The 22400-nt window shown below is 43.2% G+C and overlaps 1 protein-coding gene across 1 annotated transcript in view; it reads left to right on the top strand.

The window, feature by feature from the left end:
* The window catches only part of CALM1 (calmodulin 1), a 57968-nt gene that overhangs the window by 14717 nt on the left and 20851 nt on the right, over positions 1-22400 (top strand). Inside the window, exons 2-3 of the mRNA XM_085626526.1 lie at positions 308-338; positions 785-928. Of these exons, the coding sequence (XP_085482652.1) occupies positions 308-338; positions 785-928 (175 nt within the window). The remainder of the gene's footprint in view (positions 1-307; positions 339-784; positions 929-22400) is intronic.

Here is a 22400-nt window from a genome sequence, read left to right on the forward strand (position 1 = left end):
CTACTGGCTGTTTCGCCTCCTATCGAATGTTTGCATTATAATTTATGAGGTACTAATTTACGTCTTAAGTACACTGAATTATCACAAATTATTTAACTTGTACATTCAGAAAATATACATTATTTTTTCACTGGAGACTTTCTGGTTGCATATTAAATCACTTTACCTTAGTTACTGCTAGCAAAAAATAAAGCTAAACAATTTAATGACAAACCGTATTGTGTATAGTGACTTGAAAATTAAGCTCTTATAAGAGTTGAAATTTAATGTGTACACTTTGTTTACATATCTTACCTTTTCTTTCTAGGCTGACCAGCTCACAGAGGAACAGATTGCTGGTAAGTGATTTTGTCTTGGAAGCCCATCTAATTGCAGCTAGGTTTTTTTAAGAAAGGTCTGAGGCTCTGCACATAGTGAGCTTTCCGCTTGGTCTGTACCTGCTGAGGGTTAGAAGCTCTATGTTTACGAGTGAACATTAAGCTTATTTTGTGTTCATTAAGGTATTCTAGCCCTTGATTGGCCAACACCTGATTTTATGTATTTATATTAAGGTATTTAGTGTTCAGTATTTGTTTCTAAACCATCCTTATTTAGATATCATGACCTGTTATAGCCTACTTCGCAGGGTCATGGGTTTTACCAAATTGTGTTACCCTGCTGCACGTTTGTGATTTGGGAGAACCAAATGAAATGTCTTGTATCTAGTTTTCCTTTATTGTACAATTTTGCTTAAAACAGTGAGTAGTTTATATAAAACATTATTGATCTTACCGTTTCCTTACAGAATTCAAGGAAGCTTTCTCTCTATTTGACAAGGATGGCGATGGTACCATTACAACAAAAGAACTTGGAACTGTCATGCGATCGCTGGGCCAAAATCCGACTGAGGCGGAATTGCAGGATATGATCAACGAGGTGGATGCTGACGGTAGGTGCTGGTAAATCTTTGAGGCATTTGAGTAACTTTTTGTTTATTAATAATTTGGAAAGTAATTAGTCCATCAGTTTCAGTTATTCACCCTCTAGGAGAGAGAGAGACTCTTCTGCAAATGATGCCATGTTGCATTTGTTAATCTCTGCCGACCCAACTCTTGCTCTTAAGATAAAATTTTTGCTCTGTTTGTTATCTGCAAAAACAACAATTGATGGACAGAATGCAGAACAATGTCATACATTCACCCCAGTACAGAGATCTGGGCCTAAATCCATCGTTTTTTTGCTCACCATGCCATTCCAGTTTGAACCCAGCCATATGCAAATCAGTCTTGACCCTGTGCCCCATGGGAACAGTCCAGCCCGAACTGCCAAGCCAGGTCCTCCCTGGACTGGAAACAAGCATCCTAGGACCGGTTTCGGGCTTTCAGCCCTCGTCAGCCAGGATAGCTTGATTCCAGTGGCATGGAGAGCAAGGGACTCACGTCTGAGCATACCCTTCCCACTCGGGGTGACAAATGCAAAAACAACAATTGATGGACAATTGATGGACAGAATGCTGAATGCTGAATGCAGAATGTTGTAACGCTGTTTGTTATCTGGTCATACACTTTAGGTTTCTTGAATGGCAGCCCTTTACAAAACCTAGACTTCGGAAACATTCAACACCCTTGTCCATCTCCAGCATGTACTCCAGTAGTTGAGTTGTCAAAAAGGCCCTTTGAGTCCCTTGGCTTATACTTCAGCATTAGAGGAAGTCATTCCTCCTTCATTATTACGAATCTGCTATTGACTCTTATGTCAGTTTTTGGCATCTGACTTTTACCACTGGTCAGGTACTATGTATTCCCCCAAATAAATTGCGTTTGCTTTCTCTTCCCCAATCTCTTTGGGGTACATACTGTGAAAAATGGCAGAGGTGTTGCATCCAGCCATAGTTCTGACTTTAGTACCAAAACAGATGGAACTGGAGGTGCTAATGAATATTGTTACAAGCAGCTCTCTAATGACAATGAATGTTTGGAGATTTTGTACCATGCAAAATCATATTTTGATGTTAACAAAGTGTGTGTTGGTGGGGTGGGGTAGTTCCATGTATTCAAGTATAGTCTGTTGTGGACTTGGACGGCTTTGAAACAATTACAATGAGTTGCCTGGTTGGCTTAATGTGGGAACCGGGTCTAAATGAGGACAATTCAATTCTGCACTCTTTTGATGTTCATATTGAAGTAGATGATTTTTAGATACTTTAGTGTTTGCTGGTTGAATCTTGACACCCCCGTGATGAGAATAAGGACAAATGTTGGGATTCGTTTTTAGGGTATTCTAAAGGCCACTGTGGAGCTTCTGTACAAAAACATCATGCCACTTTGCTTTTATGGTGGTAATTTTGTTGCAGATAGGCCGCTAGCTTTCTGAAGTTTTAAGATTAGATTTTTTTTTTTTAAACACGTTTATTGAACTTCACAGAGTAATACAAGCATATCTCTCGTCCCACAAGGCCTCTGTGCCATAATGCAGATCGTCCATAAGAGTGGTCCATTAGCACAATGCAGAGAAGTTTTAAGATTTGATTATCGTAGATATTTGTAAAGATTTGAGCATTCTAAAAAATGTCTCTGGCTGAGTGAGGGGGATGTTGAAGCTGCTTGCAACCGGAGGACTTATTTCAGTTTCAAAGGGGTAGTCCTTAAAATAGCAGTACTTTCAGGATTGATAGTTTGTGGTAGATGAGCATTGGTTTTACAGTACGACAGCCCAACTGCAATTACATCAAAAACAAATTTTTGTTCCTTTTTTCTTTCCTATTGCCCACATGGCTTGCTTAGTGGACACGAGGTAGAAAGAGGGTTGTTGCATTTGATGTGTCTTAATTCAGTAACTGGTAGTTTGATGTTTACAATGTTCAGCCATGTTCTTCATGGAATTGGAATTACAATCTACACCTCCAGGGAAACAGTTCCCTCAGTTTTAGAGTTGCTGGTGAAAGATGTGAATTAAGGAGGTGGCTGTTTCCTCATTTATTTCCTTGCTTTTTCTGGAGTGTGGTGGGGTAAGCAGATAAGCTTTAAGTATATTGATCAGGCAGTGAGTCTGTCTTGCTAGGAGTAAAGAGCTATATGGATGGGAGTGTTATTGCTTGAGCGTGCTCTGCTATGAGAATTAGTGAATAGTAAATCTGTTAGTTTTGGATGTGAGACGTGCAAGAATATTTTGGAGAGTGGGGCCGTGTGTGTGGTTTACATGTTGCCCCTAATCGATGCCTAGAATTATTTTGGATACAAAACCAGTCTAGTAATTAAGTGCGGCAGACTGCTGTGTGGTAATGGTGTCTGTACTTGGAATGCTTAATGCGTATTGACAATTCATTAAACCTTACACAACTTGTTAATGAGGCTGCTTTGAACAGCTGCATTAAGTGATGGTTTTTGTATGGACTCGGTTGTTACAGACACACAATGGTAGATTACCTGAAGTGCAAGAGGCTGGGATTCTGACCCTGGGCTGCCCCTGCTGGAAGTCTTAGTTTTGGTAAATGTGTTCAGTGTTTGGGCAGTATTCTTTTTAAAATGGTTCTATTGGTATTTCAACAAACAAGAAGCTAAGTTCACCAACTCTGTCCTAATTGAAGCATTGTTTACGTCTCAATTTTCCCCCCTCCACCACCAGATACTGACTTAACCACAGTAGTTGATATAGGTGTGCTCATTACACACGTTGCCTCTTTAGCGATTCCAGTTTGGACTGTTAATGGGCATTTTCCCAACTGTTAAATGCATATTGGTGTATACAAATGGAAGTGTAGCCACTGGATGAAGGTGAATTGCCAACTAGAATTGGTTGATGGTAATTAAGTTGTATCACCATAACTTTACTCAATTTATGTTTTGATTATTTGACTACATTTTCGGTGCTTTTCTAAGGGCCGCTTTATAGCTCTGTATTGATATAACAAGTATCCATGTGTTTCCAGCTAGCGTAACAGATATGTAGTGTGCAATTGCTTGCTGTCTTGTTTATTGGCAAGGGTGTGTTTGCTTATGCATGTTGCAGTCTACATGAATGTTTGGGGATCTGGAAATCTGCTTCTACCCGACCTACGTTTGGGCCCAACATCTCTCCAGAGAATTCAGTTTGTACAGTGCTTGAAGTAGGATATTTTTGACTTGGAAATTTGACACCGGGATGCGTGTGCTTTTCTTACAATCCATGCTAAAATTGATCTATGATTGCATTGTTGTCTTTAAGTTGGTCCACCACTCGCCACCTCCGTTTACTGTGACAAATTGTAGGGTGTAGTGTCTCCTTCCATGTGTTGCTGTGCAGCTAATCTATGTTCTGCCTGCAGCCTTTGTTCTGTATTTCATTAGCTTTTTAGATCTTGCTCACAGCCCTTGCGAGACCTGCTGTATTCAGAATATGGGCATTGGTCTCTGGCCATACATTATATTGGCTCCCTGTAGAGTCTTTCAGATTTTTTTTTTTCATTGATTTATTTTGTTAGCAGTCCCTCCTTCCTGTTTAGTATCTCCCGTCTGTTACCTCCCATGAGGACCGCTTCTGTTATATGTATCTTACTCGTTGGGGTTATTTAGAGAGCTTTGACTGCACTCTTGTGTTTTGTGTTGGCGTGCCTCTGCTTCTTAATTGTTCTGCTTACTTTGCTTCAGATGGCTTCATTTGCCTGAACTATTTTTTTTCTGTTTAATTTAAACTAGTCAAGCGCTGGCATGAGTTTAAGTGATTTGCCAACAGATCACTAGATGAGGATCTAACACGGAACCCCAGCTACGAAGTCAGCAGCTCTGACAGCAGCAGCATATCCTCCCCCTCTGGGGATAACATGCCACAGAATGAGCCTGAACAGAAATAGTCTGTTTTCCACTGCTCACCTTGATGGCTTTCCTTCAAAGCAGACCCCTCCCATCTCCTGACACAGCATGGCAGCACGCCTTTATTTAAGAGCGCTATTTTTTGCCTCCCTCTGCAGGATATGTTTGTTCAGACTCTTACTTCATAACTGCGCAGCAGTCACTTTGGGCTTGTGTGATTCCCAAATTGTTGCCTTTCCTCAAAAGCAAACCCCTCCCACCCCCACACAGCATGACCGGGCGCCTTTATTTACTAAGATCGCTGCTTTCACTTTTGGCTGCATCTGCTTGAAATGTAGGTTATTCTGTCGTATTAACGGTGCCACAACCATGTGTCCCCAGTGAAAATATTAAACTTCAGAAAGATTTTTCACCCTACACTTATGTAGCTTTCTTTGTATATCCTTTAAATATGTATCTGAATGGCACCAATAAGACCGATCGTGTTTCATGTTTTGCAAAGTCAGTGCTGCTTTCCCTTCTTGCTAACTTTGGGTTCTTAAGTGAATGGTAATTGTTCATGACACAGGCTGTCTGTCTAGTGCACCCTCTGCGAACCGATCACACGCTGAATGCTAATTGGCTGTCAAGTGTCTGTCTACATTCGAAACCAGGAACTGTTGGCAGCCATTTTGTGCCTCTGTAGAAGCAAGACTGATTAAGTAAGGGAAATAAGTGTGTGAAAGATGTAAAGGGGGCAGGGTAGAAATACTGACCCTCTAGTGTTGCTTAGGGGGTCCCAGAAGGACCACCCGTGGCCCCCCCTTTTTGCGCGCGCAGGGTGCTCGGTTCCAGCTGGGAACCCCTCCCTCTCCCCCCACTCATCTATGCAGAGTCACACACACTCCAAACACTCAGGCACCCATACAGATACTTAGACAACCAATCAATAACCCATATAGACACTCATGTAGCTGTTCACAAACCCATGCAGCTGCTTGCACACCAGCAGACAAGACAGATACAGACATTCACAAAGTATAGTCACTAGTCCGCAGTCATATATATATATATATATATATATATATATATATATATATATATAATGTCGCCAGTAGATAGTTATAGTTACAACCTAGTTTCCATGGGAAATCTCAAAATTCTATTTAGAATAACTTTGGCGCCGGATGACGAATCCTCGCGAAATTTTCAAAACAAATGGGGAGCTCCGTTCAGCTCCTACCCTGAAAGTCTCGGGGTGATTCATAAAGGGGGGAGGTCCCAAAACGCGTTTTCCCCATGCATTTTTCCATAGGACCTTTAGTCGCAGCTACAGCCCGAACGGCTGAACAGAATTACGTGAAATTTGGCAGAGAGGTAGCCGTAAGGTCAAGAAAGTGCCTTTTGCAGGTCTGGTGTAAATCTGTTCAGTATTTCCTGTGAAAATAGCATTTAAAAGCATATCAATATCTATACGCGCGCACTGTGCGTGCACCCTGCCGTGCGCGAGCGCAATTCTGATTGGTTGTTAGATGTCGGTAAACATTCGAATCTGTCGAAACCAGGAAGTGTCGGCCGCTATTTTGTCTCTCGCAGTCTGAGGGGGTGGAAAACAAAGGTGGAGAACGTGAAAAGGGGGCAGAGTGGACAGTTCCTGACCCCTTGCCTTGGTCAGGGGGTCACAGAAGGACAACCACCCCCCCCCCCCCCCCCCCCCCCCCCCCCCCAGGGAGAAAACAATTTTATTTTTTTTAAATCGCGAGGTGCGCGCACGGTGAAAAACCTGAAGAGAGAGAATTTTTATAAATACATAACTTGGCATTTAAACCGTACACATTCACTGAAAAAACCATAGGTTTCACACACGTTATAGTTACGAATTAGTATTTAAAAAACCTTGCAAATTCACTTAAAACCATAGGTTTCACACATGTTATAGTTAGCTGGACATTTCACTCGTAAAAAACCAATGAAATTCCCCCGTTATAGTTAGTGCAGGCAACTATAACTCACGCGACCGCAATCCTCTGCTGATGACGTCAGATATTACATCACTGATGACATGTGTGTCTTTCTGAAAAATAAATATTTGTAATATATGTATAGCTAAAGATTAATGGAAGAAGACATGGGTAAATAAGTGTCTAAATACATTGATGTAATATCTGACGTCATGTATATATGTATGTGTGTATATATATATGTATGTGTATATATATATATTTTACAGAAACAGTCACTGACCATGTCATGAGTGATGCAATATGTGACGTCCTCAGCAGTGCATTGCAGGGGCACAAGTTATAGTTAGCTGAACTAACTTTAACGGGGGAATTTCTAGGGTTTTGTACGAGGGAAATGTCCAGCTAACTAGAACATCCCTGAAACCTATGGTTTTTTTCAGTGAAAAAAAAAATATATATCTATATAATTTGTAACCCTGGTATTGCGTTTTTATGGACCTGGTCATCCACCTTCAGGCCGAATAGCTCTTTGCATGTTGTCAGCCTACGTTCATCATACCATGGTCCTTTGCAGCTGCGATGCCCTACGATTACTGGCATTCCACTATGCTAGCTTTGGAGACTGGCAAAAGTGATCATTAAGACTAACTTTCCATTTTCTGTGGGTTAAATGACATCTGTATTTCCGTCTGGTTGGGAAACGGAGGACCAGAAAATACTGTTCCTCCAATTTTTCTCCTAAACTGTAAAATTACCCCTACCTCCTTTTACCTCTACCAACTGGAACCCTTAAATCACCCTTGCTTACCTTTACCTACACTTAAAAGCACTTTTCTTTTTTAAAAAAAAAGTGTTTTTAAATCACCTGCATGGTAAAATTACAAATATTTGCCTCCGTGATGCATGGTAAAGTGTTTCCCAGTCTACAGAATTGTCGACCGACCAAGTCTTGAATAAAGTTTACAAAAAATATTGTTCCCTTGGCTGTTATTAACCGCAGTAGGACAAACTATATTTTTGTACACTATATTTAGAATGCTTGTCAAATTATATTGTAACCTCTTACTAACAATGTTTTATTGATACTTATGGGTCTGATCTGCTTAGGATTGTTATGCAGGGGACGGTGTGTTTTCATTTCCCTGAAAACGTGGATTTTAAACCCTGCGAGTATATCATTCCCGATTTCTGAAGAGTTGTATTTTCTTATTTATGGTTTTGTATGGTGGTTACTATCAAAGTACAGAGATGTCTTTTTAGATGTTAAGTGACCTAGGATACTGAAACTATCCTCATTATAGAAGTGTGCAGTATGAGTGGTCCATAAATTACTTCTGGTTTTGGTGCATGGAGTTTCAGTTTGGTTATTAATCTATTCTTAGATGGTGTTGGTTCTTTATTGGAAATCTTAAGTTGGGGGGGGGGGGGGGGGGAGAAACAACTATTATAGATGGTTTGTCTAAATGGCATCGGAAGAGTGCTTTTGTAACTCTAGGCAATGACCATTTGTGTGGGAAGGTAAAGGTTGAAATTGCGAGCAGTTTCAGAAAGGAGGCATATCCACTCACTATGTACTTGTTGTTAGTGCCAGTTTGAACCTCCTTAATGTTGCAGGACCTTTGACATTCCCTGGCAGACTAGACGAGGGGCATTAATTACAAGTTTTTTGAGGCATAGGCGTCTGGTCTCTTTCTTGTACAATAGTGCATAATTGTTAGTTTTTTTTTTTTGTAATGTTCTGCATGATTTGCTGTTTTGAAATCTGAATGTGTAGAACTGAATGTATAGAAATGCAGGGTATTATCTCATTTGGTATCAATGAGATACGCCACCTTCTCACCCCTGTTCCAAATTTTGTCCAGGAGCAAAACAATATGAATTGGATTAAGAATTGCATTCCGAATTGCTCATGCAGTAAAAATGGTGCAGTTGGATTTGCCCTGATCTAAATCCTTGCCATGTTTGTGGCTTGTTTCCTGAGATCTAATATTGACGACTCGCTGTTCTACTGGTCGGTTAAGGTATTACTGAAATCAAAGGCCTCAATTTCCGATTGGCCAGGGATTACATACATTCTGCATTGATCAAGTTTAACCATTGCACTTCACATGTTCCAATTGCATACCTATGTCGCATGCTTTCTTAAAGCCTGCTCCCTAAGGTTGCAGAAAGTGTCCAGGTGACTAATCTCTGTAAGCCATATTATTTAGGTGGTGCAGGGGGTCCTTTGGGCATGCCTTGGGTGCGGTAAGAGGTAGTGGGCTGTTATGCTCTGTGCTTTTCTCTCTCCCTTCTACTAATCCAAGCAAAGTTCTGTATCTAAATCCAGTACAGTATCTTGTCTGCTTGTGCCTTGCTTGGTGTGTTTTCTAAAGCGGATTTATTCTAGACTGTACCATGTAATTTTTTATATTTTTATCCCAAACATTGATGCACCTTTCTGGTGCAGTTTAGGCATTGATTACAACATACCCATAGAATAGTTGCTACAATTTAGGCATTGATTACAACATACCCAAAGAATAGTTGCTACACTCTTAGTAGTTTAGTCGCCCTCTTGATAACTAATGTTAAAGGGGTTGAAATGCTGACACCCCAATCCAATTTACACTGTTTCCAGGAGCACAAGTAACTCATTTGTACAGCCCCTCTATAGTGCCTCATTGAATTGACAGCCATGGTTTGTGCCCCACATATGATCTCCTGATAAGGGCACATTTGATTCAAATTAACACTGCATTGCTTCCTTGTTAGGTCTCGCCTGGCGCAGCGCACATGCAGTCTCGCTGGCGAGATTGAAGGACTTTAATTATTTTCTGTAAGGGGCTTGAAGCCCTGCCCCTCTTTTCCATTGGCCGGCGTCGCCGTTTATGCTAAATGGTGGCCAGCCATTGGAAAAGAGCTGGTTGTGACGTTTTCGTTCGGCTTTTTCTGCCGTCCCACTTGGACGGCCTTGCCTGCTTTCCTTCTGAAGTAAAAGGTTTAATATCTTTATGGGGCCAAACACATGGCTCCATAAAGATAAACCTTTTAGCTGGCGAGGCCGTCCAAGTGGGACTGCAGAAAAAGCGTAACGTCATGGCGAGCGCTTGTTAATAACAGGGCATGTAATAGAACGGTTATTCAAGGGAACCGGCGTCAGCCTCTCTGGGTGATGTTAGTACCGGCCTACTAAGATTTCCCAAGCTGATGGGTCTCCCCCAGAGAAGTAGAGCAACCTCTGTGTAAACCGGCGCAGACCACACCACACCATATTTAAATGATAATCCCCTTGGTTTACGAAAAACGAAAAAAAGATCAAAATGAAAGAACGAAAACAGTCTGTCTGTGCTTCAAATATTTGCTGCACTGGCCCTTTAAATCCAGAGCGCTTTCAGGTGCGTCTGCTGAATCACGAATTGAATGCTTTGCAGCTGAGCTCAGCAGCGGCGAATGCCCTACTTTTACACGTATCAGCAGGAGAGACGGCAGCCTGCCGTACGGGGCTCCAGATGAAACCTAATGAGGCCGGGACGCCCCTGGAATGGCGCGTGCTTCCATTCATGCTAGACGCGGCCGAGCCATTACGTCTGGAAGGTCCCTTCGGAGGGGGGGCAAGACCAATCTGCAAATGGCGGCTCCCGCCTGTATGGGCACATTGAGCAGAAACATGCACGGGGAGCATCGAGACAAATCCCCAGTTTTTGAAACACTCCATCCACGTGTCCTAGAGCCCTGTGCAGATGCGCCTCGTCTTACAAGCTCCTAGAGCTGCGACACAAGCTGCGCTCGTGTGTCAAGGATCACCTCAGTTCCACTGACCACTATGGCTTTTGACAGAGGAGGTTGTCCCTATCTTTCATTTACAATCCTGCAGGCTGTTCCCAACCTTGAACAAGCATTTGCAATGCAATAGGTCTCGCATTTACGGGAGTTTGAGCCATTGACATTGCAAATGACAATGCCTTTTATTTTTAAACCATAAATAAAAGGCATTGTCCTTTACAATGCCAATAGCTTAAACTTGCGTAAATGCGAGACCTATTGCATTGCAAATGCTTGTTCAACATAGTTGTACGTTTTGTAATCCTTATGTTGAATAACCATTATTTAGATTTACGCATTTGCCCCTCTTCTACATGTGTGGTATATTTTATGTAATTGGATTGCACCTCTGAAGCCTCTTGAATCCATTTGTGGGAGTTTGGTGGCAGAGAAAATGTATCCAATCTGTAACCACTTATTTGTGATTTTAATTAACTCAAAGGGACCATTGTGTTGTAGTCTTTACTAATCAGTGTTAACTCTTTAATTTGAGTTTACCAAAAAATCTGGATCGATAGCTTTGAAAGTTTGTTTCTTAGGCAATAAACGTATCTTTCTGGTAGATACCTCTAACAGCAGGTTCCTTCCTTTTAGAATATCCCTAGGTGCCAAACTAGATCTGGAAGATTTAAAGAGCATTGCTTTCCCCCAAAAGTGATGAAGCCTAGTATGCACCCCACTGTGCTGAAGTACGTTCCTTTCTTTCTTCGTACACCGATCCAGAGCTTATCTTTTTGTTTGTGTTTTTTTTTGTTTTGTGGGTTTTGTCGATTGACCACTTTCTTTTTCTCAATTCTCCTATTTCCAGTGTGTTGGAACATTTGCCTTTTTAAACTACAGGGTTTAAACATTGCAGGGATTCACATAAACCAATATCTGAAACGGACCTCCATGTGGCATGTCTCTGGTGTTTAGTTTCGGAGCAAGACTCCCAAGTTGTGCAGTGTGTACTTTTATGAGTCCGATGGTGATGCAGGAAAGTGAAGAGAAGCTGTGTAGCCAAACATTGAAAGAAGTCTTGAACAGTTGAGGGCACTGACCGGCATGATTGCAGTATAAAGCTTCTGGTAAGTCTAAGTGGAATACAGGAAGTTAAAGTAGGATGCATCCCCCCTTATCTGCAGCAGCTACTCTGCCACAGTAGTTGCAAGGACATTAAGGTGCCTCTTAGTCCTCTGCTGAGGAGGAAATTCCACAACTGATCCTGATGCACCCCAAGTTTCTGGGCCCAGAAGTGACCTTCAAAGAGGCCGTGTTAAGAATTGGGCAGTCTTCTGGCTCCGTTTGTTGTGCATTTGGGCCCCAAGGGTCCATGGCTTTGGACCTGCAGGATGCCTTTTTTTTGGTACCGGTCCTTAAGTCCCATACCTTAAACTCGCTGTTTAAGGTAGGCTGGGAGCATTTTCGATTTTACTGTGCTCTCATTCATCTCCCCTGCCCCTCATTTCACAGAAGTGATGGCAGTGGCTGCAGCACTCAACCCAAGAAAGGACCTGTTCTGTCAACTGTCTGGACTCCTCTGAGAGTCCACCATATATTTTCACAATCTCACATTTTTGTTACACAACAGTGGATCAATATCTCCCATCTGCCATAGTGACCTCAATCACTAATTTGTTTGAAACCTGGTGTTTAATGCTGTCTGTTGTGTAACCCTCCTCCTACAAGTGTGAAGAGGATCTAAAGGTGAAAAACGGTGAGGAAAAGTTGCCTCACGGGAGCAACACCATGGGAGTTTACAGACTGGTACTCGCCTGTATCCTCTGGTTCTCATCATTAGCAACTGCCAACTTAAAAAGCAAATATGTGGTGAGGAAAAAACATTTTTTTATGTTCAGTGTAATGTGTAAACCAAGGATTACCGGGATCTAGCGTAGAAAACCCAGTACACCTAGTTTAAAAAAAGGAGCTAGACAACCACTAGCTGTACTACTTTATTCCTTGCTGTGTCTGCTCTGTTAAAACTAACAGGTTTCATTTCCTGCGTGGTCTCGCAGCAATTGTCAGGGTTATGGTCGGTGTCCTCACTGCACCACTTTTCTGTTTGTTATACCTGCAGGAAACCGACAGCACAACACATTTCATCAACACATATAACCGACCTAGCATCAAACTAAAAACCTTGTTAGTGGGGAATGTCGTCATCACGCATGATATATTTACCGGGTGGTTGCCCTTCATCGGCATACCTGCAACCCCGTTAAACTGCTTTTAACACTGTACACGTGTACTAGTCCACATGCGCAGAGCCCGTCCTACTCGCTGCAGTCAGTCTGTGTAGAAAAGAAAGGTATTCAAATATTCACTACAACCCTTGAGCATACGTAATTAAGTCAATAGGAGTGGAGGATACTCGCTGTCCCGGCTAAGATCACTTATGCGAGTTCCACAGCCTTACTGCTCGCTCGTGTGTATACCCTTCACTCATACTTGTGACACCCAGCAGTCAATTCTACTGACTGCACTCCTCGTTATTTCTCAATAAGAAGCGCCCCTCTTGATTTATGCCAGCGCTGCCCAATCCGTGTAGCCACCATATGATTTGGCATTTCGCCGGTGGCTAACGCGACTGTCGCATACAATATCAATCATACCAAGGAATGACAATACGACAAATGTCATCTACAGAATTACGTGCCCATGCGACCTACATTATATTGGTCTCACGACACGTAAAGTCAAAGTTAGAATCCAGGAACATGTGAGCACGCTCAAAGCGGGCAAACTCGCTACCAAATTTGGCCAACATTTTGTCACCCAGAAACATCAACATAGGGATATACGATGGGTGGTACTAGAAAAGGTACTAGGGGATCACTTCAACAGGGAGAACAGATTGAGCACGAAAGAAGCCTGTTGGATATACCAAGAGGGAGTAGACCAACATGGGCTCAGCGATCTTGTAGAATGGAATAAAGTGGTACCCTTCTAGAGAGACCATGCTACCAAATGCATATTTTACCAGGCACTGTTCTAAGAATGAATAGGCGACTGTAATAATAGAAGTACTGGGATAGATGGTGTCTACCTTTCTTTTAGACAGCATAGAAATTACCCTGTGTACCGAGTACAGTTCAAGTACACATTTAAAATGATGGGGAGAATGCCCAGGTACTCCCTGAATCTAGTAGACCTGACAGGCAAGACACACCTAGTAGATTGTCTTATTCTTGGTAGATAATAATTTTTTGACATACACCAGAAACCATAACAAAATATGAATTATCTGTTTTGATTATGGAAACATGACGCATACAGACGCATAGTATACATGGTCTGCGTATGTGACCGGTGGACATATTAAGATGGCTGCCTTCTGGGCTGACAAGACACGCATAGATACAAGGACCAGAAGCAGGGTGGGGTCAGGTCAGTTTGACGCAGCGCGCTCTGATTTTGAAATAGCTTACCACGATCAGGATACAATGAGGTGCTGAGCAGAGGCCAATTACCTCCGTTCTCACGGTACGGGGGCCATTTGATCAACGCACGGGGAATCTTTCCATAATCGCTAGGCTATACGAATATTGTGATTAACGGAAGTCCGCATAAATAGGGAATTCGGCTTACAGCAGTTTTTAAGAATCGTACACTCGAGCGATAGCCAGTTTTTCATTCCTTGGTACGATTGATATTGTATGCGACAGTCTCGTTAGCCACCGGCGAAATGCCAAATCATATGGTGGCTACCCGGATTGGGCAGTGCCTGCATAAATCAAGAGGGACACTTCTTATTGAGAAATAACGGAGTGCAGTCGGTAGAATTGACTGCTGGGTGTGTCACAAGTATGAGTGAAGGGTATACACATGAGCGAGCAGTAAGGCTGTGGAACTCTCATACGTGATTTTAGCCGGGACAGCGAGTATCCTTTATGTATGCTCAAGGGTTGTAGTGAATATTTGAATACCTTTCTTTACTACACAGACTGACTGATTGCAGCGAGAAGGACTGGCTATGCGCATGTGGACTAGTACACGTGTACAGTGTTAAAAGCAGTTTTTAACGGGGTTGCAGGTATGCCGATTAAGGGCAACCACCCGGTAAATATCATGGGAGGTCGACATTCCCGACTAACAAGGTATTTAGTTTGATGCAATGTCTGTTATATGTGTTGATGAGATGTGTTGTGCTGTTTCCTGCAGGTATAACAAACGGAGAAAAGCGGTGCAGTGAGGACACCGACCATAACCCTGACAATTGCTGCAAGGCTACACTGGCAATGAAACATGTTGGTTTTAACTGAGCAGACACACAGCAAGGAATTAAGTAGTACAGCTAGTGGTTGTCTAGCTCCTTTTTTAGACTAGGTGTGTCTGGTTTTCTACGCTAGATCCCGGCACTCCTTATGGGGTTTAAACATTACACTGAACACAAATGTTTCTTTTTCCTCACCACTTATTTGCTTTTTAAGTTGGCAGTTGCTAATGATGAGAACCTGAGGATACAGGAGAGTACCAGTCTTTAAACTCCCATGGTGTTACTCCCGTGAGGCACTGCCAACTTTTCCTCACTGTTTATCACCTTTAGATCCTCTTCACACTTGTAGGAGCGTTACACAAGCAGACACAGCATTAAACACCAGGTTTTAAACAAATTAGTGATTGAGGTCACTCTATGGCAGATGGGAGATATTAATCCACTGTCTCACACATTTGTGTGATTGTGAAAATATATGGTGGACGCTCACAGGAGTCCAGACAGTTGACAGAACAGGTCCTTTCTTGGGTTGAATTCCGTGAGTGGGGGGGCGACCTGTTCTTTTTTCACCCCCTTGGCTCCTAGTTGTGGATAGTAGTGGCTGCAGCACACCATTGAAGTGGTCTGTTTTATCCTCCACCTAAAAAGTCCTAAGTTTGAGATCTGCAAACGGGTACCTTTGAAGATTGTTGTGCCCGAAGGCGTGGACCGATGCAAGAAACAAAACTAACATAGCTGCACAGGAGTGCCCTGACACGAGGCTCCATCTGCACTTCCGAGTTGGACCAAAGTCTGCACTAGAGCTTCCTTTTCCCTTGCACGCAAGAAAACAGTTTTGGATATCTGAGTTTAGTCTGGTTTGGAATCTTAGATTAGAGTATTTACCAGAAAGAGCCTTACAGAAGCGAACGTATTCCTTTTGCAGTTTTAGTCAATGAAATTTTGTTTCATAATTGACACAAGTGTAGTATCATATTCTGTATATCTTGTCCTGTTCATTTAGTACCCCTGGTAGAGGACGTTTTTTCTTCCAACAAGGAGTCTGTCCATTGACTGAGGTTCTCTCTTTGGGGTCTGAACTACTTTTGCCTCGTTTGACCTGATCAACCTTGGTAGGACTTAGTTTGGAGCATTGACTTGCTACAGGATTTGAGGTGGTCTGCTGCAAGAGGCAGTATGTTAAGTTGATTTTAGGCTGCCTTGAACATGTTTTGCAGTGCAAATCCTTCCTGGATTCACATGTTGTGCATTATTCTGCCATAGTGGTTGGGTCTGGTTTTCTTGTAAATAACTTTTGTCCTTTTATTTTTGTTTGGGTGTCGACTGACCTCCATTTGGTGTCCCCTTGTGATGTTGTTGTGCTTCCTCTGGAAGCTCCCACCTATGGTCCCCAAATGTATCGGATTCTTTTTTCCCGCCGTTGGGTCTGGATCTATGCTAAAGGAGCTCCAAAACTATTATTTTTTTTTGGTTGAAAAAATTGCACTAAAAGACGGAATAAAAGATCAGGAAGGTACACAGGATAAGTAGGCAGGGAAGTGGGTACCTCTTTGACTAACAAGAATGCACGTGCAGAGGGCTCCCTGTGTGGTGTAATGGAAAAAACACCATTCCAGTTCTGCAAAAGTTACTATCACAAGTTCGCCCTGAAGGACCAACATTCGGTCTGCAGCCTCTGAACTGCTGGTAGACCACCAAAGTGAGGAGTGCAATGCGTGCTCTGCATTCACCCTGAAGAGACTGAGGGTGACAGCGAGGCAGAGAAGATCCAACTACAACATGCAGGGCCAACCTCTACCACCATCCCTAAGATGGTCTGTTTTCCAGCCATCCTGATCTACTTTGCTGTAGGGCAGAACCCCTCCCCTGGACTGATCACAGTGCAGTGTTCTTCAAGGTAGGGGTTAAGATAAGGGCAGCGGGTGCTCCCCATAAATCTACTAAGATCATGTTCAGGCGATGGACAAGATTACCTCTTCCGACCTAACAGCAGCGCTGGACAACTCTCCTCCAACTTTGAATAGTAACGAGATGGCAGAATCTCAGTTTAATTACTGGATTTCAGAAGCAGTTAATCATATCGCCCCCCTTCAGGTTTCCACACGTAATAGACGTCCACTGGGTGCCCCATGGTATGGACCAGAACTTCTACAGTTGAAGGTAGAGTGTAGAAGGCGCGAGCGACTATGGAGAGTAGAATATAGTAGGGTTAGCGAGTCGGCCTATAATGATGCCCTGCATAAATATAAGCAGGCTATTCGTAGCACTAAAAGATTATTTCACTCGAAGATTTCGGAGGCTGGTAACTCTGCCAAAGAACTTTTTAAATCGGTAACTTTGCTGGCTAAATCCCGGCAGGCCAATCTGTTTAGTCCCGACCAGGCTTTTTGTGATCAGTTGTATGTTTTTTCCAATACAAGGTGACCATCTACGACGAGCTGGCTAAGTCATTAAGCTCAAGTTCTGCGCATTGTAAGCAGTCGGTACTTTGTACGGAGGAGAATCAGACGTGCAGCCTCACCTCCTTTGACCCTCTATCTAAAGAGGAGGTACGGGAGCTGTTAAGCTCTATAAAATCAGGTGCAGCTACAGACCCTTGTCCTCCGTACATTATGCACCTGGTGGCTGATAGGATAACTCCCATCCTCGCGTCCCTGATTAATCCGGTATTGGCCGCAGGGACCTATCCAGCCACCTGGCAGACGGCCAGTATTAAGCCTCTTCTTAAAACTGAGTTTAAAAATTATCGACCTATTTCGGGCCTACCTCTAATGGCTAAGGTTACAGAAAAAGCTATACATTTAAGTTTGACTGATTACTTAGACTAAAACGGCCTGCTTGATAGGTCTCAGCATGGCTTCCGGTCCAAACACTCCACTGAATCTGCCCTTATAACGGCAGCAGAGGGTATTCGGGCAGCAGTTGACGGAGGCAGGAGGGCAATTCTTGTCCTTGACCTATCTGCCGCTTTCGATACCGTAAATCATGCGGTATTGCTACAGCGAGTAAGGGCGGTAGGGATTGCGGAACGGGCCTTGGCCTTATTATCATCTTTCATGGATAACCGAATGCAAAGCTTAAATTGGGCCGGCCTACACTCGGCCAATTTTGCCTTGTGGCGTACCACAAGGTTCTGCTCTTTCCCTGACCCTTTTTAACGTATGTTAGGCCACTGGCCAGATTAGTTAGGAAACAAGGCTTTACATTAGTGCCATATGCTGATGATGCACAATTGGTAATATCCGTTACGGACAATCCCGATCTAATAGCGGCCAAATTTCATGCTTGTCTTACGGATGGGATGGAATGGATGCGCTTTAGTTTTCTAAAAATTAACACTGAGAAAACAGTTATGGAGTTTGGCAGAGGCCCTTCATTGTGGAATACTCTATGGTGGCCCACTGAGGCCGGGCAATGTCCCTTACCGGTTACTAGGGTGAGGAACCTGGGGGTGATTTTTGATGACAAGCTGAATGTCAGCTCAGGTCAACAGTTTAACCTCCTCATGCTTTTTCCTGCTAAAAACCCTGCGTAAAATCTTCCCTTACATCCCTCAGGCGTTGCAGAAGACGGTGATGGCCACTCTATGTCCAGATTGGACTATTGTAATGCTATGTTCCTGGGTATTGATAAATACCAGGTTGGTAAGATCCAGTCTTTACAAAATGCAGCGGTCCATGTCATTCTAAACTTGCCTAGGGGTCATCCCACTTCTATGGGGAGAAGATCATTACATTGACTCCCGGTTCAGCAGAGAATTGAGTTTAAGGCGCTCTATCTGGTACACCGGGCACGTTTCGGTGGGGGTGCCAATGATGGAAGGGATAGGTTTAGGCAGTACATTCCCTCTCGCGACCTGCGTTCGGCTAGTCTTGGCCTCATCTGCACTTCCAGATTTAGACTAGCAAGATGGGGTGGTCATACTTTTGCCACCTGTGCAACTAAACTATGGAACAAGCTACCAGTGGGCATGCGACTCCAACCAAATGATGTACTTTTCAGGAAGGCCCTGAAGTCTCTTCTGTTTCAGATCTATCAGTAACCGCTCCTTTGTTACCGACTATGCACACTCGAGCGCCAAGACGCCGATCTGGCATTCGAGCGCTTTATAAGCTTCTTTATAATTATACTTAATATACTTATCTGGGCTTCACGTGGCTAGGAGAACATCTCGAAGAGAGCCTGAGACTGACATCCTGGTCGTGGAAGTCGAAACACCATGAGTCAAGAATTCGTAAGAGAACCATCGTCCTCTAAAAAATAGACTAGTCCTGAAAGACAAATTAAGTCCTTGAAGGGAGCCTATGCGTCCAAGCACTCGACCGCAGTCGTACCCAGAGACAAAAATGCCTCTGTCAGGGATAGGCCCCCGATTAAACTATGGATGGTCATGGAAAAGACGCATCTGTCAAACTAGGAGTGGTTGAAATCTAAAAGATGGTGCATCGTCGGCAGTCTACAAGAGCTTTAGACCACGAAGAAAATCAAACTATGCTAAAACAAAACTGTTTTAGAGAGTAAGAGATGAAGGCTCCAGGCCTAAATGGCTATTGTACAAAATTAAAAAAGACTTGAGTCTAAAGCTTTTCCGAATCTTTACAAGAATATGATGATGGTAATAGAGTGGGGGGGGGGGTGGGGTGTGTGTCAGACATAGGAATAGGAAATCTACTGACGAAGACGTACATAGGTTCAGAGGCTTCAGAATATCAAACACTATGGCGGAATATCAAAACTGATTCTCCAGAAGAGAACACCTCCTTCTAGCCCGTCGCCACCTGATGACATTGGGTGTATAATCAGGTAAATGAGAAGGCACCAGAAAAACCCAATCGTGCCTTTTTTATGGACTCTCCTGCCTATACAATCTTGAAAGCAATGTCTCCCTAGGTTACCAAGTGTTAGATCAAGGAAAAGAAGCTTCCATGGAACCTGCCACATGCAAGGCAGTTACACCTAGAGTAGATGGAGTACAAACACTCCTCAAAGGACCCAAATTATATTACGGGGTCAGTCCCAGCAGAATGTATACTAACATTCTCTGCGAGTAAAAGAGCAAATGTACCAAGCACAACAGGCACTCCCCCTAGATAAGGAGAGTTGGAGGATGGATCTTTATGGGCCAAAAGGCCTAAAGAAGTGCAGCAAGCCAATGGCGCATTGCAAATTCGAATGGAGAAGAGTTAATTAAATACCTACCAGAACAGTAGCTACTTTGCAGCGCTGCTTTGATTACTGGCCGCTGCTGGGATGTTGTAAACGCTTGTGGAGGTACTACCCACCACTTTAGTATATTGTGTCACTTGTTCTAAACAATTGCTTATTTTGCACATTGCTTTTATAGATTTTAACATACTTGACGCTTACTGTTTTTCAACTTCTTCTTTTGCGGATAGCTGCCTCTGACCCCGGTCCGTCACGGCGTGTGCCGATTGGACGGAGGGTCGCTTGGGACTTGCAAAGGAGACTTCTCAAACCAGTTATTAGAAATTGTGTCCCATGTTTTGGCTTCTGATAACTTTTTCCTGATTGGAGATTTTAATCACTATGCAGAAATGCTATTAAACTCAGACCCTGACAAACTAATTTCTAATATGAGTTCCCTTGGTCTTGCTCAGTTGGTGGTTGGTCCCACCCACTGCGCTGGCCACACACTGGACCTCCTATTAACGAATGCCTCCGAAATGACTATGGAACCCCCTGAACCGTTGATATGGACTGACCATTACCTACTGAAATTCGCCATTCCAACAGTCGTAAGAAAAAACTAACTTGGACAGCGAAGTCGTGTTACGCAGATCTTGGCGCAAAGGAACTCCCTCTTTTTCAAAAAAATGTCTGCCCTGATCCGATGGACCCAGCAGCAAGTGTCAACTATATGGCATTACAATTTAATAAAGCCATTTTGACCACTCTATAATTGCCCCTTTACATAATGCTAAGACTAGAGTCGCCCCCTGGTTTACTGATCAACTAAAACCCACAAAGTCTGTGCAGAACTGCCGAAAGATTATGGCGAAAAAGTAGAAACCCTGCTGACTGTGAAAGCTATAAAAAAAAACGCATCATATCTATCTATTAATCGGATCACAATGGCAGAAAACTCCTCCAGGGAACTTTTTCATATTTTAAAAGAATGTACTGTTCCCACAAACCTGCCTACTGTGTCTGCTTCCCAAAACTGTACCGACTCTTTATCTAAATTCTTTGAAGAAAATTATGATTATTAATCGACTTTTTTACCCATACATAACTGTACCCAACTTGAACTGCCCTTTATCAGCCCCCTCATCCTGCCAACCCCCCCCCCCCCCCCCCCCCCGGCATTTTAAATGAATTTATAGAATGTGACCAAGTCTGTCACTTCGGTTATGCTAAAAATAAAATCGGGCTCCCCACTGACCCTTTTCCCCTCATTCTTTTCTATTATGGCAACCTCAGTTTTAGATGGATTGATCTTTTTAATAAATACTCTTCCGAAGCTGACTTTCCTTGTGTCTGGAAGGTAGCCAGAATCGGACCTATTTTAAAGATGCTGACAGCCGATCCCAAGGTGCTTCTGAACTACCGACCCATTTCGCTACTTTCCTATTTTGGGAAAATGCTGGAGTCCCTTGTTAATCTATAGCTGGTAAACCATCTTGAGAGCCATGGACTTTTGGACCCCTCTCAGTCCGGCTTTAGAACAGCACACAGTACGGAGACAGCACTGATTGAGGTTACTGATTATCAGACTAGCTCTAGATAAACATCAATCTGTTGTCGTCGTCCTGCTCGATCGGTCTGCTGCCTTTGACACCATCTCCCATAAGATCCTTTAACAAAGGCTCCGGGAGGTTGGTAGGGGGGGGGGGGGATGCTCTTAAATTTTGTATCAGCGATCTATCAGATGGCACAACTACCGTCCAGATGGAAACTTTGTTTCTTGCGAAAGCCCGGTAAAGATGGGAGTCCCTCTGGGCTCTATTCTGAGTCCTACTCTTTTTAATCTTTATATGACCCCTTTGGTTGAGGTGATGAGATCACATGGTTTTGATGTCATGTCCTACGCTGATGACACACAGATTCTGATCACCTTGGGTCCCAACCCTAATGACACCAAGCAACGTTTTAAAAACTGTCTTACCAATGTCGACAAATGGATGAGATCAAACTATCTTCAGCTAAACGGGGGCAAGTCAGAGATCATGCTCTTTGGTAAAGCTATCAACCATTGGTTGCACGACTGGTGGCCTTCTAGGCTTGGCCCTTGTCCTGCCCTAAAGAACATGGTCCGTAATCTGGGGTTTTATATGGACGACTATCAATGCGGGGCCATGTAAACCATGTCATTGGCACCTGTTTTGGTGTCATGCGTAGCCTACGAAAGGTTTTTAAATGGCTCCCCATAGAGGCACAAAAACCCCTGACACAATGATTGATCGTTAATAGAATGGATTATGGCAACGCATTATTGCTGTCCATAAATGAAGATCTTATAAATAAACTTCAGGTTCTACAAAACACCGCTGCGAGACTGGTCCTTGAAAGCCCATACAGATCTCCTTCTGTAGCATGCTTAAACACACTCCACTGGCTCCCGGTGAAAAAGTGAGCTCTTTTTTTAAAATACTATGTCTCGCTCATAAGCACATGTATGGATGCTACGCTCCAGCGATGCGGCATTGCTGACCCCCCCCCCCCCCCCCC

This window comes from Triturus cristatus, chromosome 9, assembly GCF_964204655.1.
Source record: "Triturus cristatus chromosome 9, aTriCri1.1, whole genome shotgun sequence".
Taxonomy (NCBI): domain Eukaryota; kingdom Metazoa; phylum Chordata; class Amphibia; order Caudata; family Salamandridae; genus Triturus; species Triturus cristatus.